The following is a 26403-nucleotide window of genomic DNA, read 5'->3' on the forward strand; positions in this document are numbered from 1 at the left end:
CCTTGGTATCCGTAGTACCATGGTTCTTTGATATGTTATTACTGCGAGCTAGCCAGCTGTCTTCTCCCGCACAAAAGCGGGTCATGAGTGTCGTGAGGGCTGCCATAGATTTCGGCTTTTCCTGACCAAGGTGCTGGGCTAGCCACTCGTCGTGGATGTTGTGCTTGAAAGCTGCTAGGGCCTCTGCATCCGGACAGTCGACGATTTGATTTTTTCTTTGTTAGGAACCGTGTCCAGAATTGCCTGGCCGATTCCTCTGGCTGCTGAATTATGTGGCTCAAGTCATCGGCATCTGGTGGTCGCACGTAAGTGCCCTGAAAGTTGTCGAGGAATGCGGCTTCCAGATCTTCCCAACAGCCAATGGACTCTGCTGGCAAGCTGTTGAGCCAATGCCGAGCTGGTCCTTTGAGTTTGAGTGGGAGGTATTTGATGGCGTGTAGGTCATCACCGCGGGCCATGTGGATGTGCAGGAGGAAATCCTCGATCCATACCGCAGGATCTGTTGTGTCGTCATATGATTCTATATTTACGGGTTTGAAACCCTCTGGGATTTGATGATCCATTAATTCATCTGTGAAGCATAAGGGGTGTGCGGCGCCTCTGTACTGGGCTATATCGCGATGCAGCTCGAATGAGTCTTGCCCGTTGTGTTTAGCCCGACCGGACTTACTTTTACTGTATCTGGCGTGACGATTATCGTCTCGCATAGTGGCGCGCCCTCGTGATCCGTAGATCGATCTTGCATTTTTTGCTTTGTCCTCCAATATGTCTCGTAGGTCTGGCATATTTCCCGATGCCTTTTTATATGAATGACGTCGGGGTGCGGGCTGAGCTTTTGGCTGGAATGTCTCTCTGTCGCGGCCACGAGGTGGCCAGTCAGCCGCGTCATACGCCGGGGATGTAGGTTTCGGTGCTTCCTCCTCCAGTCGGGGTAGCAACCTGCACTTTGGGTAACTCTTGGAGGGGTGTTCGAGTTAATACTCCTCGGCCGCCAGGACTTCAGTCCATCTGTCAGCTAGCAAATCTTGATCAGCTTGAAGCTGCTGCTACTTTTTCTTAAGGCTATTTGCCGTGGCTATAAGCCGGCGCTTGAAGCGCTCTTGTTCGACGGGATCCTCTGGCATGACGAATTCGTCATCACCGAGGCTTGCCTCGTCTTCGGAGGGAGGCATGTAATTATCATCCTCCGCCTCTCCATCTGCCGCTCTCTCAGGAGGGCTGGCTCCTCCATCCTCCTGCTCTAAATCTTGCTAGAGGGGATTGTTGTTGTCTTCGGCACTGTCCGGAGTGCTATTATCTCCGGTGTCGGTATCACCACTTTTGCCTTGGCGGGACTTAGAGCGGCACCACTGACGCCGGCGCTTGGTTTGCTTCTTGGAGGGGTCATCCTCCATTGTCTCGTCGCCATTGCCTTCTTTGGGTGTGTCCACCATGTATATATTGTATGATGAGGTGGCTGTCCAGTGCCCTATGGGCAGTGGTTCCTCTTAGACTCCCGCATCGTCGTCCATACCGTCAATGTCTTCGGAGTCGAAGTCAAGCATGTCGGTTAAGTCATCGACAGTGGCTACTAAGTGGGTGGTGGGTGGGCGGCGAATTTCTTCGTCATCCGCATCCCAATCCTGCCGGACGTAGTTCGGCCAGGATCCTCCTGACAAGGAGAGAGACCTTAATGAGTTCAGTATGTCACCGAAGGGCGAGTGCTGAAAAATATCCGCGGAGGTAAACTCCATGATCGGCCCAATCGAATTCGATAGGAACGGGCGCAGGCGGTTCGGAGTCCGTGGCTGGAGAAGGATCCGGCAGTTTGGCAACATGGCTCTCGTGAAGGGTAACGTCGATCTTCGGCTCGATCGCCGCAGAGCATACGGCTTCCGTGACGGGGTCTATCCATCCGCCCATGGATGGCGAAACTGGCTCCGAATTGAGGGTCGGGGCGGCTGCCGGTGCGATCTCCTGAATATGGTCCGATGGTAGAGCTAAATCGTACTCATCCTGACCGCGTGGCGCACAAGGCAGAGGCTCGAATCCATCGAAGATCAAGTCTCCGCGGATATTGGCCATGTAGTTTAAGCTTCCAAACCTGACCTAGTGGCCAGGGGCGTAACTTTCGATCTGCTCGAGATGGCCAAGTGAGTTGGCCCACAGTGCGAAGCCGCCGAACACAAAGATCTGTCCGGGGAGAAAAGTCTCACCCTGGACTGCATCGCTATCGATGATCTTAGGAGCCATCAAGCCTAACGACGACGACACAGAGGAACTCTCAATGAAAGCACCAATGTCGGTGTCAAAACCGGCAGATCTCGGGTAGGGGGTCCCGAACTATGCGTCTAAGGCGGATGGTAACAGGAGGCAGGGGACACGATGTTTTACCCAGGTTCGGGCCCTCTTGATGGAGGTAAAACCCTACGTCCTGCTTGATTTATTCTTGATGATATGAGTATTACAAGAGTTGATCTACCACGAGATCGGAGAGGCTAAACCCTAGAAGCTAGCCTATGGTATGATTGTATGTTGTCCTATGGACTAAAACCCTCCGGTTTATATAGACACCGGAGGGGGCTAGGGTTACACAGGATCGGTTACAAAGGAGGAGATATACATATCCGTATTGCCTAGCTTGCCTTCCACGCCAAGTAGAGTCCCATCCGGACACGAGACGAAGTCTTCAATCTTGTATCTTCATAGTCCCACAGTCCGGCCAAAGGATATAGTCCGCCTGTCCGGAGACCCCCTAATCCAGGACTCCCTCACGCGTCCATGATGTATGAGCTGTATTTGCCCAGTGTATGTAATTTGTTGTTTGTGTATGCTTTATTATCACCTGTGCTGAACCATAATGCCCAGTGGGTATAATCGGCTGTAATTTCTTTATTGTATAGTGTAGGATTATTCTACCTTTCTATGCCTTGATCTCTTTGTTGTAATAGTGTAGGCTTTTTAGAGGTGATAGTATTGAGTAGGATAATTCTTTGAATATGCTATATCGTTCAAACGGGGGCCAATTCGCCCGACCATGGCCCTTCACGGGCCGTCGGATCCATGGGCCTTCTACGTCTCGTAGGATCCATGGGCCTTCTACGTCTCGTAGGATCCATGGGCCTTGTAAGTCTCGTAGGATCCATGGGCCGCCGACTCATTTATGGGTCTTGTACGGGCCTTTAATGGGTCGTAGACGGGCCTTTAATGGAAATCATACATTTTATGGGCTGACCATAACGGGCCGTTAATAGGCTGTATTTGGTGATGCTATGAAAATGGCCCAATAGACTAACGGTCCACAAACGAGCCGACTGTAATGACGGGCTGAATTTGGCTCACAAACAGAAAATGACAGTAACGGGCCATAAGTAACCGAATGCTACAAATGAGCCCAAGAATAAATGGGCCCTCAGAAGGCCAAAAGTTAACTTGGGCTGGAAATGGCCCAACGGAATAACGGGCCGTTAATGGGTATGAAGTGATACACTGTTCATTACGGGCTAGTTTCACCACGGGCCGTTAATGGGTGTAAAGTAATACACTGTTCATTACGGGCCAGTTTCAGCACCGGCCACTAATGGGCCAAGAGTTACAAAGGGCCTTATATGGGCCGAAAGACGTCATGGGCTATACATGGGCCAGAAGTGAAAACGGGCTGGAATCATATTGGATGGCCTAGATGACGCTACTGGGCCTAATTCAGATAGGGCGTAACGGGCCTTGGGTTAGCGGGCTGTAAATGGGCTATATGCGAACAGGCCGTTAACAGGCTTTCCATGGGCCGGCCCGCCAAATTTTGACCAAGTCAAATGGGCTGGCCTTTTCACAGGAATGGGCCACTGTTGGGCCGTGCCACATGTCGTCGTATCATAGGCGCCTTCTGTCTAGTGAGTGGATGACATCTGTCCCAACGATGAGCCGACACGTGTTTCCTCTAGCCAATGATGATTTTACACGTGGAAAATCCCCATTGGTCGGGGCTGTTAACGGGTTATCGGATCCAAAACCCGACCCGATAGTTTAACGGCGTTCCGTTACGGTGGATGCCACGTGTCGGTCACCCTTGACGAAAGCACTTCTGTGACGCGCGATTTATTGTCATGGAAGTGGACACTTCCGTGATGATAATTTTGGTAATGTCATGGAACACTTCTACAACAGCACAGGTATGACTATCTTGATTCTGTCATAAATTTGTCATGGATGTACATGCATGACAAAAAAAGCGACCTACTATGACAAACACGTATCATCAAGGAAGTGTATTTTTTGCAGTGAATTTGGTATTCATTCGATATTTTGATGAGATGTATGTTGTCTTTCCTCTAGTGGTGTCATGTGAACGTCGACTACATGACACTTCACCATTATTTGGGCCTAGGGGAAGGCATTGGGAAGTAATAAGTAGATGATGGGTTGCTAGAGTGACAGAAGCTTAAACCCTAGTTTATGCGTTGCTTCGTAAGGGGCTGATTTGGATCCATATGTTTCATGCTATGGTTAGGTTTACCTTAATACTTCTTTTGTAGTTGCGGATGCTTGCAAGAGGGGTTAATCATAAGTGGGATGCTTGTCCAAGTAAGGGCAGTACCCAAGCACCGGTCCACCCACATATCAAATTATCAAAGTAACAAACGCGAATCATATGAGCGTGATGAAAACTAGCTTGACGATAATTCCCATGTGTCCTTGGGAGCGCTTTCCTTTATATAAGAGTTTTTCCAGGCTTGTCCTTTGCTACAAAAAGGATTGGGCCACCTTGCTGCACCTTGTTTACTTTTGTTACTTGTTACCTGTTACAAATTACCTTATCACAAAACTATCTGTTACCAATAATTTCAGTGCTTGCAGAGAATACCTTACTGAAAACCGCTTGTCATTTCCTTCTACTCCTCGTTGGGTTTGACACTCTTACTTATCGAAAGGACTACGATAGATCCCCTATACTTGTGGGTCATCAATAGCCTGCTGTTTTTCAAGGCAAGTGTGAATGGAGCAGAAGAAGTATCAAACCTATTGGATTCTTATTGCATGGCATCAGGTCAGAGGATAAACAGAGAGAAATCCTCGATCTTCTTTAGCAAGGGCTGCCCAGAACTAGTACGTGATGCGGTCAAAGGCCACTTGCAAGTCCCCAATGAATCTTTGAGTGATAGATATTTGGGTATGCCGACGGATGTGGGACACTCCAAAAAAGGGACGTTCAAATACTTGAGCGATAGAGTATGGGACAAGGTGAAGGGGTGGATGAGCAAATGTCTGTCTGCCGGGGGGAAAGGATGTGCTAATTAAATCCGTGGCCCAAGCTATCCCGGTTTTCTCTATGTATTGTTTTAAGCTCCCGAGGGGTCTATGTGATCATATAAAATCCATAATCAAGAAGTTTTGGTGGGGCTGCAGGCAGGGAGAGCGTAAACCAGCATGGGTTTCATGGGATGTGATGACACGTCCAAAACACTTGGGAGGGCTCGGTTTCAGAGATCCTGAGATCTTTAATCTTGCTCTCTTGGCACGACAGGAGGGGAGACTTCTGAATGAACCAACAAGTTTGAGTGCAAGGTTACTCAAGGCGGCATATTATCCTGACAAGACGATCCTCACAACTGAGTTGGGATCCAGGCCCTCTCTAATTTGGCAGGCTATCCTGGAGGGGCGAGATCTTCTTAAGCAAGGTATCATACGCCGGATTGGTAATGGCCAAACAACGGAAATTTGGAACGATGACTGGATACCGAAGGAAATGATCCCTCGCCCTATCACCTCTTTGGTCGCGGACCCCCCTAGGCTCGTCTCGGAGCTGCTCTCTCTTGCAACAGCTTCATGGGATGAGCCCCTGGTCCGGAAAGTTTTCCATCCTATTAATGCGGAGGCAATTTTGAACATCCCGGCATGCGCACGTAATATACAAGATTTCTGGGCATGGAACCCGGACAAGAAGGGTCAGTTTAGTGTGAGCTCGACTTACAAATTCTTGCTGAGGACTAAGCTGTAGCAGGAGGAGTGGTTGAATGACGGCAGAGGGTCGTCCCATTCTGAGAAGGACGAAAAAGCATGGAGTGCACTATGGAAACTAAAGGTCCCTTCGAAGGTGAGAATTTTTCTTTGGAGACTCGCTCACCATTCGCTCCCAACAACTGATGTGTTGAAACAAAGAAATATGTCAGTGCAAGATGTGTGCCCGCTCTGTGGGTGTGAGGATTCTTGGCGACATGCCTTAGTTGCATGTACGATGTCACGTTGTGTATGGGCGTTGTGTTGGAGATATGCCCTAGAGGCAATCATGTATGATGATATTTCCTATGTGTTTATGAATAAAGATAGTCCTTGGACATTATCAATGATGTGTATCAGCAAGTACGTGACTTGTTTGTGGGACTATGCATTGTATAATGACTGTCCTAAAAGGTCCTTAGTCGAAAGGGCTGTGTGGACGCGCAGCCGACTAGACTAGCATATGACACAGTCGATGGCTTGGTCTCACTAGACATGGAGCATTGGATGCTAACCGGATAATATGGACTTGGAAGGATCTAGTCAGATTCGACGTAGTCGGATCCGAGTCGAGATAAGGTCCGAGTCGGACAGACCCGACTATGAGACGCAGCGATATGTCATATGTGAGTCTCTAGTACAACATATGTTCTATGTCCTAAGACCTGAGCTGACGCATGTACTCGGGATGGTGACAGACTTGCTTTGGGCCGACCAAACGCTACTCCGTGACTGGGTAGTTACAAAGGTAGGTTTCAGGCTTGTCCAGACCTATGCTGCGAGACGTGATCGAGCAAGATGGGATTTGCCCCTCCGATCAGGAGAGATATACTCTGGGCCCCTCGTGTGATCCGACCAGGATAAGCATGGCCATGCGACAAGGATTATGAGATAATACAGTTTGTGGTTGGCATCACTAGAACGAGAAAGAGGTCAGGCTACCACAAGGATGACAGACTCGCCTTGAGCTCGACAACATATATCGTGTGGCAAAAGGAATGGAAGTGTGATGTACAGGTTCGCTAACCAGCTTCATAGTCTGCTTGGTGTTCAGCATGCCTTGCTAGAGGCCGCTACCAACTGTTCAGTTCGGAGGTGATCCGAACTGTGACCAAGCCGACTTGAACCTAAGGGGTCGCACGCTTAAGGGAAGGAACCTACGAGGTCGGATCCGAGGACACTGGTGGGATGTGATCCGAACTATATTCGGATTGTGACCGAGTAGACTTATGGGCTTTAGGGTCCGTGCGAGGCCCCAGTATTGAGCCCGTGAAGGACGCCTATATATAGTGGAGGTGCGGCACACTCATGGCTGATCGCTTCGGCGCTGTCACTAGGGTTTGCATGTGTTGCGAATAGACACCTCCACTCGCCGCCGGTTGTGTGATCGGACCTAGCAGTCCGCTGCACGACGTTCCTCCTGCACGGGCGGATACCGTTAGAGGCGGTGCACTTGTGCTGCTCTGGTGAACCTGTACGTGGGAACCGACCACCGGCTATACGAGGGAGATCGGACGAGGAGGAAACAATCCACGTGGACGCGCTGCCCCAACTCTTCTTCCGCTGCATGGCACTGCGCGTCTAGTGGTAACAAACTGTGATCCATCTCCTGTAGCATGTTCTTGGTTGTTCTGCGCGTAGGAAATTTTAATTTGCAGTCCACGCAGCCTACCGTAGATCCCAACAGTGGTATCAGAGCCTCTGCTATAGGATTTGGATTCAGATCGTATACATATTAGATATGTGGAGGCAATAGATGAGATCTGTTTTCATTTGATAAGATTGGCCGTGTGCACGGTTGATGATGTCAACTGCACATGGGGATCGATGTGGCTATGTTTTCTGTTGATTGGGATCGATGAGGTCGTGACACGATCTACCCCTACTGGTCGGTTATCCGCCATCGGGGTTAACTGCCATGTGCGTAGCGCCTTGTATTTCGTACACGATCACTCAAACTGGTAGAATGCGATTCTATGCGTAAGTTTGTTTTGCAGGTTTGATGTGAATAGTATGGCTCATGTGTATGTGATGCATGTGTGTAAATTATACATGGCCTGCGTGTCATGTTTGGCAGCCGGCAGGAGCCAAAGTGTTGTCATTATATTGTATAACGACCTGCGTGTCGACTTATGACTCTATGTAAAATTCATTACTAGTTGTAGTAGTTGGATAATAGAGGTCAGGTTGGCGGCTTGGCATCCCGGCGTGACAAACAAGATGGAGTTCCTAGATGGTCATCGGAGTCGGAGCCGACCTGGAAGAACATCCATGGAGGAGCCATACTATTTCACAATATATATTTTACTTGTGATTGTATGCTTCTTTGTTTCTATGCATGTTAGAATGGTAGAAAGATCCCTCATGAATATCAAGTAAATTGCCATTCCCGATGTTGCACCTTCGCACGTCAAGTACGTCTAGTAGTGGGCTCATAAAATTGGGGTGCTGCTAGGTGTCCTTGAACTGAAGGGTTCGCGTCGGACACAGACATGCACTGCATTAGGTTAACTTGACAAGGCTATCAAAACGGTTTTGGGCCTTGTGGCAAAAGAGGTCGGGAGCCGGGGTATGAGATACCTACCCGACCGACAGGTGTCGTATAGAGATACGATTAGCAAGGAGTTGCTTATCGGATAGACATGTTGTCTAGCAGTGATGCTAAAGCTCACTAGTCGCATGTGCTAGTCGGATCCAGAATCACTGAGAGATTGCGGAGGGATGCTGACTTCAGTGGGAGTATTTCTGTTTAAGGCTAGAATTACTCTACATAAACACATTGCTTAGTGATTGCATATTTTTCTATTGTAGATCAATGGCACCACCTGCTCAACCCAACTTTGCATTGAAATCAATTCTGGAAAAGGATAAACTGAATGGAACAAACTTTACTACCTGGTATAGAAATTTGAGAATTTTTCTCAAGCATGGTAAAAGGGAACATGTTCTAGAGGATCCGCTTCCAGAGGAACCTGCCAATAATGCTAGTACCACAACCAAGAATGCCTACCAGAAACTCGTTGATGAATCAAACGAGATCAGCTGCCTCATGCTAGCTTCTATGGAGCCCGATTTGCAGCAGCATTTCGAAGACGTTGGGGCTTTCGATATGAGCGGGAGTCTCAAGAGCATGTTTCAGGTGCAGGCTAGGACTGAAAGGTTCAACATCTGGCGATCCTTGATGGATTGTAAGATGAAGGATGGTGATCCACTGAGCCCGCATGTGATCAAGATGATCGGATATGTGCAAGCTTTGGATCGGTTGGGCTTCCCGCTCTCGGATGAGCTGGCTACTGATGAAATTCTAAGTTCTCTTCCGCCCAGCTATGGGACGTTCATCTCGAACTATCATATGCATGGCATGGATAAGAAGCTCACCGAATTGCATGGGATGCTCAAAGTGGCAGAGCAGGATATTAAGAAAGGCACGCATCAAATGTTGATGGTGCAGAAATCGGCTAAGTTCAAGAAGAGTTAGTCTAAGAAGAAGGCTAAGGCAAAGGGCACAGAGATGGTAACCTCCGCCGCTGCGCCGAAGTCTGGACCGGACTCAAAGATCATTTGCTATCATTGCAAGGAAACTGGTCAGTGGAAGAGGAACTGTAGCAAGTGGCTTGCAGAGCATGGCAAGAAGGCCGGGAATGCTGCTTCAGGCAAAGGTACACTTGTTGCATATGTTATAGACATTTACCTTGCTGACATACCTAGCAACTATTGGGTATTTGATACCGGATCGGTTGTTCACATTTGCAACTCAATGCAGGGGCTGGTAAGAACTAGGCGTGTGGCACAAGGGGAGATTGACATCAGGGTCGGCAACAAAGCAAGAGTTGCTGCGTTGGAGGTCGGCACGATGCAACTCCAGCTTTCTTCTGGATTTATTTTGGAATTGAATAATTGTTATTACATTCCTGCACTTAGTCGGAACATTATTTCTGCCTCATGCTTGATGAGTCGGGGTTATGAATTCAATTTAAAGGACAATGGTTGTTCGATTTATTTGAATGGTATGTTCCACGGCTATGCACCTATTGTTGATGGGTTATTTATATTGAATCTAGAACAGGAACCGGTCTATAACGTGAATGTCAAGAGGCATAAGCCTAATGAGATAAATCCGACATACTTCTGGCATTGCCGGCTTGGACACATTAGTCTGAAACGCATGAAGAAGCTCCATGATGATGGACTCGTAACTTTGACCGACTTTGGGTCATTCGAGACATGCAAATCATGCTTGCTCGGCAAGATGACTAAGTCTCCTTTCGCAAAGAGTTGTGAGAGGGCATCCGAGCTGTTGGAACTGATACATAGTGATGTGTGTGGACCAATGAGCACAACTGCCAGAGGTGGCTATCGGTACTTCGTGACTTTTACTGACGACTTGAGTAGATATGGATATATCTATTTGATGAGGCACAAGTCAGAAACTTTTGAAAAGTTCAAAGAGTTTCAAAACGAGGTTGAGAATCAGCTCAGCAAGACTATAAAACTTCTACGATCTGATCGTGGAGGTGAGTACATGAGCCAGGAGTTTGATGATCATCTGAAAAGCAGAGGTATAGTACCTCAGCTCACACCTCCGGGTACGCCACAGAGAAATGGTGTATCAGAACGGAGGAATCATACCTTGTTGGACATGGTTCTATCTATGATGAGCAAATCGGATTTACCCTTGTCATTCTGGGGATACGCTCTAGAAACTGCAGCTTTCACACTTAACAGGGTACCATCAAAATCCGTAGACAAGACACCACATGAGATGTGGACTGGGAAGAGTCCCAGTTTGTCTTTTCTAAAGATTTGGGGTTGTGAAGCATTTGTCAAGAAACTTATGTCAGACAAGCTTACACCCAAGTCGGATAAATGCATATTCGTGGGATATCCGAGGGAAACCTTGGGATATAGCTTCTACAACCGAGAATAGAACAAAGTGTTTGTTGCTCGGAACGGGGTTTTCCTTGAGAAAGAGTTTCTCAGTCGGGAGGCCAGTGGGAGGATGGTCCAACTCGAAGAAATTCGAGGACCACGCGGGGACGGCTCGGCTGGTGATGAGATCATACCGGAGTCAGTCAGGGAACCCGTAGTGGAAGCGGCACCGGAACCACGAAGGTTGGAAAGATTGCGCAGAGTGCGCAATGTATTGTTGCTAGAAAGCGACGAGCCGGCCACAAATGCGGAAGCGATGGTGAGCCCAGATTCTGAGGCATGGCTGGAGGCCATGAGATCCGAGTTAAAGTCCATGGGTGAGAATCAAGTTTGGGACTTGGTTGATCCGCCGCCTGGCGTAACGGCCATTGGTTGCAAATGGGTCTTTAAGAAGAAAACCGATGTGGATGGAAATGTTCAGATCCACAAAGCTCGGCTTGTCGCTAAGGGTTATGGACAAGTTCAAGGAATTGACTACGACGAGACTTACTCGCCGGTAGCGATGCTGAAGTCGGTGAGGATCGTACTAGCTATAGCTGCATATTTCGATTACGAGATATGGCAGATGGATGTCAAAATGGCTTTCCTTCACGGAAATTTAACCGAGGACGTGTATATGATACATCCCGAGGGTTTTGTCGATCCGACTAGCACTAGTAAGGTATGCAAGATCAAGAGATCCATTTATGGGTTGAGGCAAGCATCTCGGAGCTGGAACATTCGTTTTGATGAGGTCGTCACTAGTTTCGGCTTCATCAAAAGCGAAGAGGACTCTTGTTTATACAAGAAGTTAAGTGGGAGCTCGATAGTGTTTTTGATCTTGTATGTGGATGATATACCACTGATCGGAAATAATATTTCGATGCTGAACTCGGTCAAGGAGTCATTGAATGGCAAGTTTTCGATGAAGGACCTTGGTGAGGCAATGTACATTTTAGGCATTAAGATCTATAGAGATAGATCAAGGAGGCTGCTCGGCTTAAGCCAGAGCATGCACATAGATAAAGTGTTGAAGCAGTTCAACATGAGTGAGGCAAAGAAAGGGTTCTTGCCACTCTCACATGGTATAAGGCTAAGCGAGACTCAGAGTCCTTCGACATCTGATGAGCGAAGCAGGATGAGTAGGATTCTGTATGCCTCGTCAATCGGATCCATCATGTATGCCATGATATGTACGCGGCCCGATGTTGCTTTTGCAATAAGCCTAACAAGTAGATACCAGGCCAACCCAGGTGAGAGTCGCTGGGCAGCGGTAAAGACTATTTTGAAGTACCTGAAAAGGACTAAAGAGATGTTCCTAGTTTATGGAGGTGAGGAAGAGCTCGTCGTAAGGGGTTACGTCGATGCTAGTTTCCAAACCGACAGAGATGATTGTCGATCACAGTCCGGATTCGTGTATGTCATGAACGGAGGAGCAGTGAGATGGATGAGTTCCAAGCAAGATACGGTGGCCGATTCTACTACAGAAGCCGAATACATTGCGGCTTGTGAAGTTGCAAAGGAAGGTGTTTGGATCCGGAACTTTATGGATGATCTTGGTATTTTCCCAGCCTCGGTAAAACCGTTGGACCTTTATCGTGATAATTCTGGTGCCATCGCACAAGCCAAGGAGCCGAGGAATCACCACAAGGTCAGACACATAGATCGGAAATATCACCTGATACAAACGATCGTAAAGAGTGGTGATGTAGAGTTATGCAAAATTCACACGGATGCAAATGTTGCGGATCCGTTGACTAAGCCACTTCCACAACCCAAGCATGAGGGGCACGTTAGAGCTATGTGCATTCGATGTCTATTTGATTGACTCTAGTGCAAGTGGGAGACTGTTGGAGATATGCCCTGGAGGCAATCATGTATGATGATATTTCCTATGTGTTTATGAATAAAGATAGTCCTTGGACATTATCAATGATGTGTATCAGCAAGTACGTGACTTGTTTGTGGGACTATGCATTATATGATGACTGTCCTAAAAGGTCCCTAGTCGAACGGGCTGTGTGGACGCGCAGCCAACTAAACTAGCATATGACACGGTCGATGGCTTGGTCTCACTAGCCATGGAGCATTGGATGCTAACCGGATAATATGGACTTGGAAGGATCTGGTCGGATTCGACGTAGTCGGATCCGAGTCGAGATAAGGTCCGAGTCGGACAGACCCAACTATGAGACGCAGCGATATGTCATCTGTGAGTCTCTAGTACAACATATGTTCTATGTCCTAAGACCTGAGTTGACGCATGTACTCGGGATGGTGACAGACTTGCTTTGGGCCGCCAAACGCTACTCCGTGACTGGGTAGTTACAAAGGTAGGTTTCAGGCTTGTCCAGACCTATGCTGCGAGACGTGATCGAGCAAGATGGGATTTGCCCCTCCGATCAGGAGAGATATACTCTGGGCCCCTCGTGTGATCCGACCAGGATAAGCATGGCCATGCGACAAGGATTATGAGATAATCCAGTTTGTGGTCGGCATCACTAGAACGAGAAAGAGGTCGGACTACCACAAGGATGACAGACTCGCCTTGAGCTCGACAACATATATCGTGTGGCAAAAGGAATGGAAGTGTGATGTACGGGTTCTCTAACCAGCTTCATAGTCTGCTTGGTGTTCGGCATGCCTTGCTAGAGGCCGCTACCAACTGTGCAGTTCGAAGGTGATCCGAACTGCGACCAAGCCGACTTGAACCTAAGGGGTCACGCGCTTAAGGGAAGGAACCTACGAGGTCGGATCCGAGGACACTGGTCGGATGTGATCCGAACTGTATTCAGATTGTGGCTGAGTAGACTTATGGGCTTTCGGGTCCGTGCAAGGCCCAAGTGTTGAGCCCGTGACGGACGCCTATATATATAGTGGAGGTGCGGCACACTCATGGCTGATCGCTTCGGCGCTGTCATTAGGGTTTGCATGTGTTGCGAATAGACACCTCCACTCGCCGCCGGTTGTGTGATCGGACCTAGCAGTCCGCCGCATGACGTTTCTCCTGCACGCGCGGATACCGTTAGAGGCGGTGCACTTGTGCCACTCCGGCGAACCTGTACGTGGGAACCGACCACCGGCTGTACGAGGGAGATCGGACGAGGAGGAGACGATCCACACGGACGCGCTACCCCAACTCTTCTTCCGCTGCACGACACTGCGCGTCTAGTGGTAACGAACTGTGATCTATCTCCCGTAGCATGTTCTTGGTTGTTCTGCGCGTAGGAAATTTTAATTTGCAGTCGACGCACCCTACCGTAGATCCCAACACGTTGTCAGATGAAACACTGGTTTCCCAAATGTCGGATAACCTGGAGGACAATGCGAGAATTTGGTTGTTCGAGTTGAACGAGAGTTTGGACCATGACAACTTCACGAGGATGGTCATTACACTTTGGTCCATATGGCATGCAAGGAGGAAGGCAATATACGAATCAATATTTCATAGTCCACAACAGACGGCGTCTTTCATTAGCAACTACATCGCAGAGTTGGGCAACTTGCACGTTGGGAGAGAACATGAAATCACAAGACCGATCCCGGCTCCACTACCGAAGAGCTGGCTACCTCCCCCCTCCCCCTAGTGGCACCACGAAGATCAACGTGGACGGAACGGTTGGGCAAACCAGGCGAGGAGGAGCAGTAGCGGCGGTTTGCCGCGACCAGAAAGGTAATTACCTGGGCTCATCAGCTATGGCTTACTATGGAATCACTGATCCATTGTTGCCGGAGACATTTGCTTGCCGTGAAGCGTTAGCTTTGGCTGATGATCTTCCAGAGCAGAAGGTATATGTGGCCTCGGACTGCGAAGAGGCGGTGAACGATATAAACAGAGGGACGGGAGGCCCTAATGCGGCATTAGTACATGAAATAACGAATCATTGCAGCAGTTTTATTTCTTGCTTTTTTGTTTTCGAGCATAGGAATTTCAATTTCTAGGCTCACAATCTTGCCAAGTTTGCTTGTAATCTAGATATAGATAGACATGTTTGATTGGGTAACCTCATGACCCAAACCTTGTACATATGACAATTCCTTTGAATGAATAAAGCAGGCGAGATTTCTAAGAAAAGAAAACCTCTCTCTCAAAAAGAAAAAGACTTGTAACTGTACACTGCTACTACGGCGTCACGGTTGGCTCGCGCGGAACGCCGCGGCAGAGCACCCGAGATGGCGGCGGCTCTTCTCCGAGCAGCTCGTGCCTCGCGGCACCTCGCGCTCCCCCGCTCTATCGTCGGCCGCCCTAGCCAGCTGTCCTCCTCCTCCTGCACCGCCTCTGCGGCGGAGACGCTGTCCCCTGCCGCCGCTGCGCCGCCCACCCCCGCAGACGTTGAGGACGCGGTCGTTGTCGAAGCCGAGGAGGACGACTTGAGGAGCCACATCTTCCGGCTGCGGCTGGCGAAGCGGAGCGCGACGGAGGCGCTCGAGAAATGGGCCGGCGAGGGCCGCGCCGCCCCCGCGCCGGAGCTCCGCCGCATCGCCCGCGACCTCAGCCGCGCCCGGCGCTACAAGCACGCGCTCGAGGTTCGCGCACTCCCAGATCCCTGATCTCCTCTGATTGCGCCGTAGTTAGGGCAAGGGTTTCGTGGAGCGATTTGGTACAGATTTAAGTTATTGCCTATGCAACGCAGTGGTACGATCTGTTTGTGCTTTGCTTGGAAATGGTGATGAAATGTTGCTGATGTTTGATTTCTGTAGTTGTACTCTTTAGGTAGCCAATTATTCTGATGAATAGAAAGGATGTGGTTTTTTAACTGAGTTGTACTGCTGGTTAATAATTTTAGGGATTGCCTATTTCCGAATTCCAAGTCGACCAAATTTTCCAAATTCCATGTCGCCTATTTCACGTTGGATGTTAATAGGGTAGGTGCACATTTCAGAAATTGTGTGCCACTTTCGGTATAGAAATGTGTGAAGTTGCACACAATTTTTTATGCAGTTTGGTTGGCTTAGAAGATATATAGCCAATCTGTTATATAGAGTCTCCTTTCAAGCTATGCATCATTCTAATACTCCCTCCAATCCATAATAAGTGTCGCATTTTTGAACTAAGGTTGAACTAACCTTAGTTCGAAACCGCGCCACTTATTTTGGATCGGAGGGAGTAGCATTCATGTGCTTTAGTGATCTTGTTTTGCCATTGCTGATTGGAAAGGAGACATTGAAGCTCATGTAGTGCTGAGTCCTGAGGAGCTGTAACATGTAGTTTAGGGTCTTAATACTAGAAAGCTATTATTGTCAGATAAACATTTATCTCACTGTGCCATCTTATTGCCAAGTTAGGTAATCCATCTTTTTTGTATTTCACTACATGACGAGCACTTTATCTTGTTTACAAACTCAGCGCGCCGAATGGATATCTGTTCTTGAGATGTTAGATTGGGCAGTTTTAACATGGTCCCTCTTACCTCCTCTTTTCACATGAGAGGTAAGAGTATATAATAGATCTGAGCCATTGCTTTCATTAAGTAATGGGTCTTTATATTAGTAGAAGAGTTATGTCCGTCCATGAAAGAGCTAGGCATTGAAATTTCACCTGGCTAAAGCTCAAAGCTCATATCCAAACAGTCACTTCTCTCTCTGTCTCTTTGCATTGCTTATTCTAATACCTACGAAATGCTTATAAACAGGATCAAACAATTTTACCCTGGCTGCTATATTTCTCGTTCAAGAAAAACAAGAAGAAAGGGCGAGAGCATTAGTTCTTAACTTTGAGTTTTGCAGGTAGCAGAGTGGATGAAGACACATCATGAGTCTGATTTATCTGAGAACGACTATGGGGTGCGCATCGACTTGATTACAAAAGTTTTTGGCGCTAATGCAGCTGAAGATTTTTTTGAGAAGCTTCCACCTGCAGCCAAATCACTGGAAGCATATACTGCACTCCTCCATTCATATGCTCGATCAAAGATGGTAGACAAAGCCGAGAGGCTGTTTCAGAGAATGAAGGATGCAGACCTACCTATTGATGTCCTGGTCTACAATGAAATGATGACCTTGTATATTTCTGTCGGCGAGCTTGATAAGGTTCCAACTCTTGCTGAGGAATTGAAGAGGCAAAATGTTTCACCAGACCTATTCACATACAACCTCCGGATCAGCGCGTCGGTTGCATCCATGGATCTCGAGGCGTTCAAAGGAATTCTCGACGAGATGTCAAAAGATCCAAACTCCAACGAAGGATGGACACTGTACCGGAACCTCGCTAGTATCTACGTCGATGCCAGCCAGCTTGTTAGCTCGGGGAGTTCACTGGTGGAAACCGAGGCGAAGATTAGCCAGAGGGAGTGGATAACTTACGATCTCCTCGTCATCTTGCACGCCGGTCTCGGCAACCTGGACAGGGTAAAGGACATATGGAAGTCGATGCAGATGACCTCCCAGAGAATGACTAGCCGGAACTATGTCTGCGTGCTCTCCGCCTATCTGATGTGCGGGCAGCTGAAGGATGCCGCGGAGGTCGTCGACCAGTGGCAGCGATCGAAAGTCCCAGAGTTCGACATCTCTGCCTGCAACAGGCTGTTTGATGCTCTTCTGGCTGCTGGCTTCACCGACACGGCGGATAGCTTTAGAGAGCTGATGTTGCAGAAGAGCTGTATACTGTCGAGCAGGGCAAACGCGTGCTCCTGAGTGGCATGTTATGCCCTCTGTCGAGAACAGCTGCCTGCTGCTGTGTTTTGGTACGAGAATAATGGACTCTAGAACAGTTTATGCTTTATTTTGGCAAATGCAATCTGACTATATTATCAGGTCCAGCGACGCATTATCGAAAGAAATATATTTTCAGGTCCAGTGTAACTAAGAGCATGCATGATTCTGCCACATGTATGCAGCGGTGTATGCCACGATTTTGTAGCAGCAGCTAGGCAGTTCTGCAAGCTTTGCTTTGTAGCAGCAGCTAGGCAGTTCTGCAAGCTTTGCTAAGCTGCGTCGTGGCCGTAGCACTCCCCGTACTGCAGTATGGTTACATTCGGGATTAGATTTTGTTATAAATTTGGCATTGACTAAGAAGCCTCCGTGAGTAATGAGAATCTCCTTTTCACCCGAAAAAAAAAAAGAGCTGCGTCGAACATTTTCTCGTGACGTGCCACGGTTCAACCGAAAAGGTGTGACGAAGTTCAGCAAGGAATAAACATGCCCCAGATACCAACTACCCAGGTACTGTACGGCTAAAGCTGAAGTTGGTAACTGACCGCACCCGTGTCATCCTGTGGCGCTCACGATCTGAGTGGCATATGATCGGTACAACTGCTCCACCGGGCAGGCGACATGACATCACCTGCTCGATCACACTTGAGCATGTTGTTCTCCATGCTCCACACCGTTGGTCCAGGAGGGAAATATCTGGTGCACCGGAGCTTGTGGTGCTACCGGTGTACCGGACTTATATTGTGCTTTTAAAATATTCAAAAAATATTCTATGACATCCTGTGCACCGGTAGCATCACAAGTGCGGGTGCACCAGATACATTCCTTTAGTCCAGGTGTAGCATGCACCGGATTTGCCCATGTCATATGAAAACCAGTCGCGATCTAGACGAGCTTGTCTAAGGATTTCTCGGCGTCATTGGGCAATCCTCAGCTACCACACCCACCATTTTCCAAAAAACTGGAATGATGCTGTATGTGTATTCTACAATTATGGCAAATTGTATGACATTTACGGTCGGCACGATTATTAATAATCGCATCGCATTCAGTGTAGTGTGATGGCAAAATCAGTAGTCAAAGCAGATCAATCTAGATGTAGAAACGTGAAGGGAGGGCCTGTGGTGTGGTGCATACAAGAGCAAAAGGCAAGCGTCCACTCGTCAGAAAATTTCTGCCCAAGAAAGAAAGGAAAGGAAGGTGCGAATTTCCCTCGGGATTTTAGGCGCCGCCGCCGCCGCTAACGTAGCGGCACACCACACCGCCAGCCTCCAGCTGAGTTCTCTCTCTCTCTCTTGTAGAGCAGACCACCGCCTCAGCTGACAATTCTATGGTTGCGGCGATGGAGGTGCGTCCACACCTCCTCCTCGTCCTTCTCTGCCTCCTCGGCGCCGGCGCCGGATCATGCGTGGCGCAGACTTTGCCGCCGGCGCCGGTGCCGCAGTCCGGGGCGGCGGCGGCGCCGAGGCCCACGCCGTTCGGGCGCACCATGTCCACGGTCATCACCGTCGCCATCAGCGTCTTCTTCTTCCTGCTCTTCTTCTGCGCCTACATCAACCAGTGCCGCCTCGCCGAGAACGCCGCGCCGCAGGGGGCGGCGGCCGCCGCGGCCGGGGCCGGGGCGTCCAGGCGGGGGAAGCGCGGGCTGGACCCGGCGGTGGTGGCCACGTTCCCGATCATGCAGTACAGGGAGATCAAGGAGCACAAGATCGGCAGGGGTGTGCTGGAGTGCGCCGTGTGCCTCACGGCGTTCGAGGAGGCCGACGACCTCCGGCTGCTGCCGCACTGCTCGCACGCCTTCCACCCCGAGTGCATCGACCCCTGGCTCGAGGCGCGGATCACGTGCCCGCTCTGCCGCGCCAACCTTGAGAAGCCGCCGCCGCCGCCGCAGCCGTCCGCCGTGGCGCCCCCGTCGCCCGAGCAGGTGGCGCGGCGTCAGCCCTCGCCTTCGCCGTCCCCGCCGCACGCCGTGGCGATACCGGTTCGGGAGGAGGAGGAGGAGAGCGACGAGGATGACCGGAAGGAGGAGGCGATGGAGCTGGAGATGCTGCGCAGCGAGCGGCGGGCGGCGAGGCTGCCGAGGTCGCACTCGACGGGCCATTCGCTCTTCGCGGCGTCGGCCGCCGCCGCGGAGCGGAGCGACCACGAGAGGTTCACGCTGCGGCTGCCGCACCACGTGAGGGAGCAGGTGCTGAGGTCGCGCCGCCTGCGCCACGCCACCAGCCTGATCGACTTCGCCGGAGCGAGTCCCGAGGGGAGCGTGCGCGGAGGCCGGCCCGCGGGCGGCGGCGGCAGCAGCCACGGCGGGCGGCGGTGGCAGGCGTTCCTGGCGAGGACGATGTCGTGGGCCCGAGGGGGAGGCGACGGGTCGGTGCGGAAGGGGTGGGACGGGTCCACCCGGCGGGGAAGGGACGACGCCGAGTCGAGCAGAAAGGGGGCCGCTTCGCCGGCGCCGGCGCCGGCGCGGCCATGATGAACTCCACACCGCCACCGGAACTGCAGTGCAGAGCTTGACTGTAGAAAAATGCGTGTAGTTTGGATTTGTTTAGTTGATGGTATGGATAAATTTAATTTTTCACCTTTTTAGTAGCCATAGGAAAATATTTGCGTGTGCTCCTGTGAGGCCTGATGTTTCTCGTTTCCTTTGACTCTGGCGAAGTGAAACTTTTGGTTCGGTCTGTGGATTCCTCCATCCGATAAAAAGCTTTGGCGAGGGAGAAGAATCGGAATGTTCACTTTTGGACTTGTGCGCCCGCCTTTTCGCTTACGGATGAGATGACAGCCTCCCCTTTCGTCAAGAGATCAATTTTTGTTTAGTAGAGTAATAATAATAATACAACTTTGGTTAAGAGACGGTGTTAGTGGGAGGAGCATTTGCATTTGCAAATCCCATTCTCGTGGCCGGCGAGGGGCGAGGGGCGAGCGTGAGGCGTAAGGCAGAGCAGATTGCGCCGCTGGTGTGGTGATGGATGCCTCTTTAATCATTCCCGGTTTGTCCATCGTTCTTTGCGAGATTCCCGTTTTGGCTGGGCGTCGGTCGATCTTCCCCTTTTCTTTTCTTCTCCATTTCCACTCCACTGTCTCCCTCACGGTCAATTTAGTACGCCTATGAATTGGAAGTGAGATTCATTCATGTGTGGAACAACTTGGGGGAGGCTCTTGTGCTTAAGAAATCAGCGGATAAGTTTCGCGATACATACAAAAAAATATGTGAGCGGATAAGAACGTGGCGTGGTTGCCACGGGCACCGCCGAGTCCTGGCCTGCGTAGCGGCTGCGTCTGTGCTAGTGGTAGGAGGATCTAGCAGAGGGACCGAGCCGTGTGTCATGGTCGTGGCCCGGTGCCGTGGTGGAAGACCCAAGGCCAAGGCGAAGGCGGCAACAGAAACGCACCACACGAGAAGCAAACTAGATCATGCATTGCTCGTGAAGAACGGGGTGTATGTGTACGTCTGCTACTCCATGCCAATAACCAAATGCGTTTCTGTAGCCGTCACATGTGCTTGTTTCTCCTGCCCAGATGAATTTAGCAGCTGTTCTACGTTAAGAAAAACAAAAACCGCATGTATACGTCCGAAAAACACGTTCTGTATGTGTTGTGCCATTCAACGCAGGACTGTATCGGCTGAGCGATCCGGACGTACTTTTTTCTAAAAACAGAGAGAAAGTTGGGAGGCTTTGCCGGAGTCCGGACAGCAGCTACGTAGGACTCTGACACTCCCGGCCCATTAAATCGCCTCTTCTGATTTCATTTTCTTTCGATCCGTCCTTCTCCCTCTTGCTTTGCATCCGCACCCTCCTCCATCGATGTCGTCGTTGTACCTCTCCGGCTGGCACACATGCATTGCCGGACCTTCGCAACCAGCACCGACGCATCCGCTCGCCTTTCACGACGGCGTCGTCCACCACCCGTCTGTAGGCAGGTACACTCCGCCCTCTGTTGATGTCGTCAATGGCGGTCACCACGCCCGGTAGGTATTCGGTCAAATGCCATGTCTTTTTTAAGTAAGAAGGAGGATAAGTTGTTCTGTGATCCATGGTTGGCTGTATCCACATATTTCTTAGGCAGTAGTAGAGAGGGTCTATTCTAGCAGCGCGTGCATGATTCATTTCACACACGAAAGCTCACTGCGCCCTACAACATGCACATCGTCCATGATGGCATTGTGAGATCGTTATCGTATCGATGGTACGCCATGCAGACCAACTCACCAAGTTTTATGGCACGGGTGATATGTTGAAGGCAAGGTAACCATTGTGCGTGGTAGCCGAGGAGATCTTAAGTTTTGGTTCTTCTTGCTCAACGCGTTGATTGATGCATTCATTCAATCAATGCTGATGCCAATCATGAAGGCAAGCTCCTATCCCATCTGGTTAAAGACACGACTGAAGTAGACTTGGATGATACTGTGCGTGACACTACGCTATTTGAGCTTGTCGCGTCAGTACGAATGAACAAGTCTAGTTCAACAAACAAAAAGGGGCGCAAGTCTAAAATGGGAAAGGTCTCCAAACAAAAAGGTGGTTTGTCATGAGAGGCATGTTTTGGAATAGCAGAGGTCTTGGTGACTTGGCTAAACACAAACACATTGCCGATTGTGTGAAGGATCATGCGTTGGATTTTGTAGCTATCACCGAGTCTAGCAAACGTGACTTCCCAACACGTGATCTTGACCACCTTTCATGTGGTTATGATTACGAATGACACATCTTACCGCCGTCTGGGAGGTCAGGGGGTATTTTGCTAGGCATCCATTCCACATATTTGGAACTTTTGTCCACTTCGAAGGGGGAATATCATATCAAATTTCACCTTCGAAATAAGTCGGACAACTTCCTCTGGAGTCTGGTGGCTGTATATGGCGCCGCTCAGGAGGAATTCAAGTCGGCTTTTCTTAAAGAACTTGTTAATACCTGCCGAGAAAATCCCCATCCCATGTTAATCGGGGGGGGGGGGGTTTCAATATTCTTAGATATCAGCAGGAAAAAAACAATGACCGGTTTGACACTAGGTGACCATTCCTCTTCAATGCTGTTATTGACAGCCTGGACCTGCGGGAACTCACCATGTCTGGTCGTCAGTATACCTGGGCCAATAACCGAGTAAACCCAACTTTTGAAAAACTTAACCGGGTGCTCGTTACCACCGACTGGGAATATAAATATCCCCTAGCCTCGGTACGGGCCCTAGAAAGAATTGAATCCTTATCGGATCACGCTCCATTGTTAACCGATTTCGGACAGACAACTCCAAGTGCTAACCGTCACCAATTCAAATTTGAACTGGGATGGCTCACTAGAGAGGGATTCCACGACTTGGTTAAGAAAGTATGGGCACGTCAACCTCGCGGTAACACGCCAATTCAACGATGGAACAATCGAATTCGTGCTCTGCGAAGGTTCCTTCGTGGATGGGCTAAGCATACTGCTGGCATCTATAAGAAAGAGAAATTGCGACTATCTACCTTAATTGATACTCTCGATAAAATTGCGGAGGTGCGGTCTCTTTCTGCTGAGGAGATTGAGCAAAAAAGCAATCTCAATGAGCAGATTGCTCGCCTATTACGCGAGGAGGAGATCAAATGGTACCAACGTTGCAAGGCAGACTTGCTCGTTCTAGGTGGTGATAATACGAAATACTTTCAAATGCTCACCAATGGCAGACATAGAAAGAAACATATATTCGCTCTAGATCAGGATGAGGGCCGCATAGAGGGGGACGTACCTCTCAGAAGCTTTATTACTAAGTATTACAAAGAATTTTTTGGACCGTCAGCTGATACATCTCTTGAGATGGACGAGTCTATTACTCATGACATCCCTCAAGTTTCAGAAGCGGAAAATGAATTCCTAACCTCCCCATTCTCCGAGGAGGAAATTCGAACCGCGGTGTTTTAGATGGAACACAACAAGGCTCCAGGTCCGGATGGTTTTCCTACGGAGTTTTATCAATGTTTCTGGGATATGATCAAGTCGGATCTGGTTCAGTTGTTTAATGAACTGCATGCTGAGGAGCTTGACATTTCCCGTTTAAACTTTGGGGAAATCATCCTTTTACCTAAGACTAAGGAGGCTAGTCGCATTCAACAATATAGACCGATTTGTCTCCTAAACGTAAGCTTTAATTTTTTTACTAAAGTTACAACTAATCGGTTGAACGGGGTGGCTGACCATGTGGTCAAACCCACCCAAACAGCATTTATGCAAGGACGCAACATACTAGATGGAGTTGTTGTACTGCATGAAACTGTACATGAGCTTCACCGTAAAAAGTTGCATGGAGTTATCCTTAAAATAGACTTTGAAAAAGCCTACGATAAAGTTAAATGGCCCTTTCTGTTGCAAACCTTGCGTATGAAGGGGTTCTCGCAAAAATGGTGTCGTTGGGTAGAGAGTTTTGTGTCCGGAGGGAGCGTGGCCATCAAGGTTGATGACGAAGTTGGCAACTACTTTCAGACTAGGAAGGGGCTTCGCCAAGGGGACCCTGCATCTCCTATTTTATTTAACATTATGGCCGATATGTTAGCTACCCTTGTTGACAGGGCTAAGATGGCCGGCCAAGTCAGAGGTGTTATTCCTCATCTAGTAGAAGAAGGCTTATCTATTCTACAATATGCGGATGACACAATTTTGTTCATGGATCATGATATAGAGAAAGCAAGAAACCTCAAGTTGCTTTTATGTGCTTTTGAGGAACTTTCTGGTCTCAAAATTAATTTTCATAAGAGCGAACTTTTTTGTTTCGGCGATGCTGCAGAATCCGCACCTGAGTATGCTGATATTTTTGGCTGCCAAATCGGGCAATTCCCAATTCGGTATTTAGGGATACCCATTCACTATCGGCGCTTAACTATAGCTGAGTGGAAGTATGTGGAAGAGAGACTTGCGAAACGTCTAGCCAGTTGGAAGGCCAAACTCTTGTTTTATGGAGGTCGGTTAATTTTGATTAATTCCGTCCTCGGTAATATGGTGTTATATATGCTGTCATTCTTCCACCTACCTAAAGGGGTTCTTTAGCGCTTAGATTACTTCAGATCCAGATTTTTCTGGCAAAGTGATAATGAAACCAAAAAATATCGACTGGCTAGGTGGAATGTATTATGTCGACCTAAAAGTCAAGGGGGACTTGGAATCCAAGACCTTGAGATTAATTGCTCTACTCAGTAAATGGGTGTACAAACTACTCACTGAGAATGGAGTGTGGCAGGAAATCATTCGTAACAAGTACGTGCGATCCAAAGCCATTTCTCAAGTTTATTGGAGACCTGGCGATTCACATTTTTGGAGTGGGGTGATGAAGGCTAAGAAATTCTTTTTTCAATTTGGTACTTTCTTGGTTAGAGATGGATCGCAGGTACGATTCTGGGAGGACACCTGGCTAGGTACCACCCCTCTCAATGTGCAATACCCCAACTTGTACAGGATTGTTAGACACAAATTTGTCAAGATCAAACAAGTTTTGGGACAAGAAAACCCGGATATTTCTTTCCGCAGGGATCTTTTAGGACCTCGCCTGGCAGCATGGAATGAATTACTCATACGACTAGAGGTCATTCAGCTGTCAGGTGAATCGGACATTTTCCGATGGAGATTGCATCAGAATGGCAACTTTTCAGTCAAGTCTATGTATGATGCACTGGTTCATAGCGAGGTTCCGGTTGATAACAGGAAATTGTGGAAGCTCAAAATACCTGTCAAAGTGAGGATATTCCTCTTGTTTCTAAATAAACTAGAGATAATTTGACACGACGCAACTGGCAGGGTAGCACAAAATGTGTCTTCTGCCAGCATGACGAGTCTATTAGGCACTTACTTTTTGAGTGTAAGTTTGCTCGGTCTGTTTGGGCCATAGTTCACATTGCTTCAAATCTTTACCCCCCACGAAGTGCACGTAATATGTTCGGCAACTGGTTGAGGGGAATTCAAAAATAATTTTCTACACACATTCTTGTGGGGGCAGCTTCCTTATGCTGGGCATTGTGGCTTACCAGGAATGATGTGGTTTTTAATAATAAGTGTGTTTCATCTTCTATGCAGGTTATTCATATATGTACGTGATGGCTTCGTACTTGGTCTATCCTGCAGAGGCCGGAGGACAGGGACCTTTTTACGATGGTGTCTATGCGGCTGGAGCGTTCGGCCATGGAGGTTTTCTACCCCCATGGATGGCGGTGTGATCTTCGGATAGGATCAGCCACGTCATAGGCTGGATTTAAGTTTCTTTTTAGCTCTCTTTCTTTTTTGTTGCTTTTCGGACCTTGGACTTGTTGGCTGTGTGCATCTGGTTATGCAGAGGCCGGGTGTTCTTTTGATGCGACTATATCACCTCGATATCTCAATTCAATGAAATGCCCTTTATCGAAAAAATCAATGTTGCATTAATATTTTGTAGCCCATATGCGCTGCCGTGATGTACCACATGATAGACCATTTAGTTACATACACTATTGGATGAAGATGAAAGTGCAATATGTGTGGGATGACATGATCTGTTGATAAAAAACTTGTTGAAAAATCGGTTGAATTTGAACTGTTTTTGTACTAGACCTATATGCATGCTATGTATGCATGATCTATACTATTTTATACCCGTACTTTGATGAAATCTGTCGTGTTTGTATGAATTTCATTCGTTTAGTTTAAACATTGGTTGAGATGTATGCGGCAACATTGAATGATCCGCTCTCGTACCTGTGTCTGTGGACTGGTTCTTCGTCTTCCTAAAAGAAAGCACGATGATTCTTTTCCCCCTTCTGATAATACGTATTGTTCTTCTTTCAGGGTGGATGACTTGCTTTTGGCATCGACAAGTCGATGTCGTTTAGATTAGACGGACAATGTTACTCCTGCTACTATACGAATCAAATGTCTC

The 26403-nt window shown here is 48.6% G+C and overlaps 2 protein-coding genes across 2 annotated transcripts; both read left to right on the forward strand.

Moving 5' to 3' along the window:
- Window positions 1–14961: 14961 nt before the first annotated feature.
- Window positions 14962–17682, forward strand: LOC125538455 (pentatricopeptide repeat-containing protein At5g09450, mitochondrial). Its single transcript, XM_048701734.2, has 2 exons — window positions 14962–15408; window positions 16609–17682. Exons 1-2 carry the CDS (start codon window positions 15055–15057, stop codon window positions 17512–17514), a joined length of 1260 nt encoding a protein of 419 aa, XP_048557691.1. The 5' UTR covers window positions 14962–15054; the 3' UTR covers window positions 17515–17682.
- Window positions 17683–18502: 820 nt separating this feature from the next.
- LOC125538456 (E3 ubiquitin-protein ligase ATL6-like) lies at window positions 18503–20285 on the forward strand. Its single transcript, XM_048701735.2, has one exon. The coding sequence runs from the start codon at window positions 18863–18865 to the stop codon at window positions 20003–20005; it is 1143 nt and encodes a 380-aa protein (XP_048557692.1). The 5' UTR covers window positions 18503–18862; the 3' UTR covers window positions 20006–20285.
- Window positions 20286–26403: the final 6118 nt, after the last annotated feature.

Source organism: Triticum urartu, chromosome 2A (genome assembly GCF_056163025.1).
Source record: "Triticum urartu cultivar PI428250 chromosome 2A, HENAU_Tu73, whole genome shotgun sequence".
NCBI lineage: Eukaryota > Viridiplantae > Streptophyta > Magnoliopsida > Poales > Poaceae > Triticum > Triticum urartu.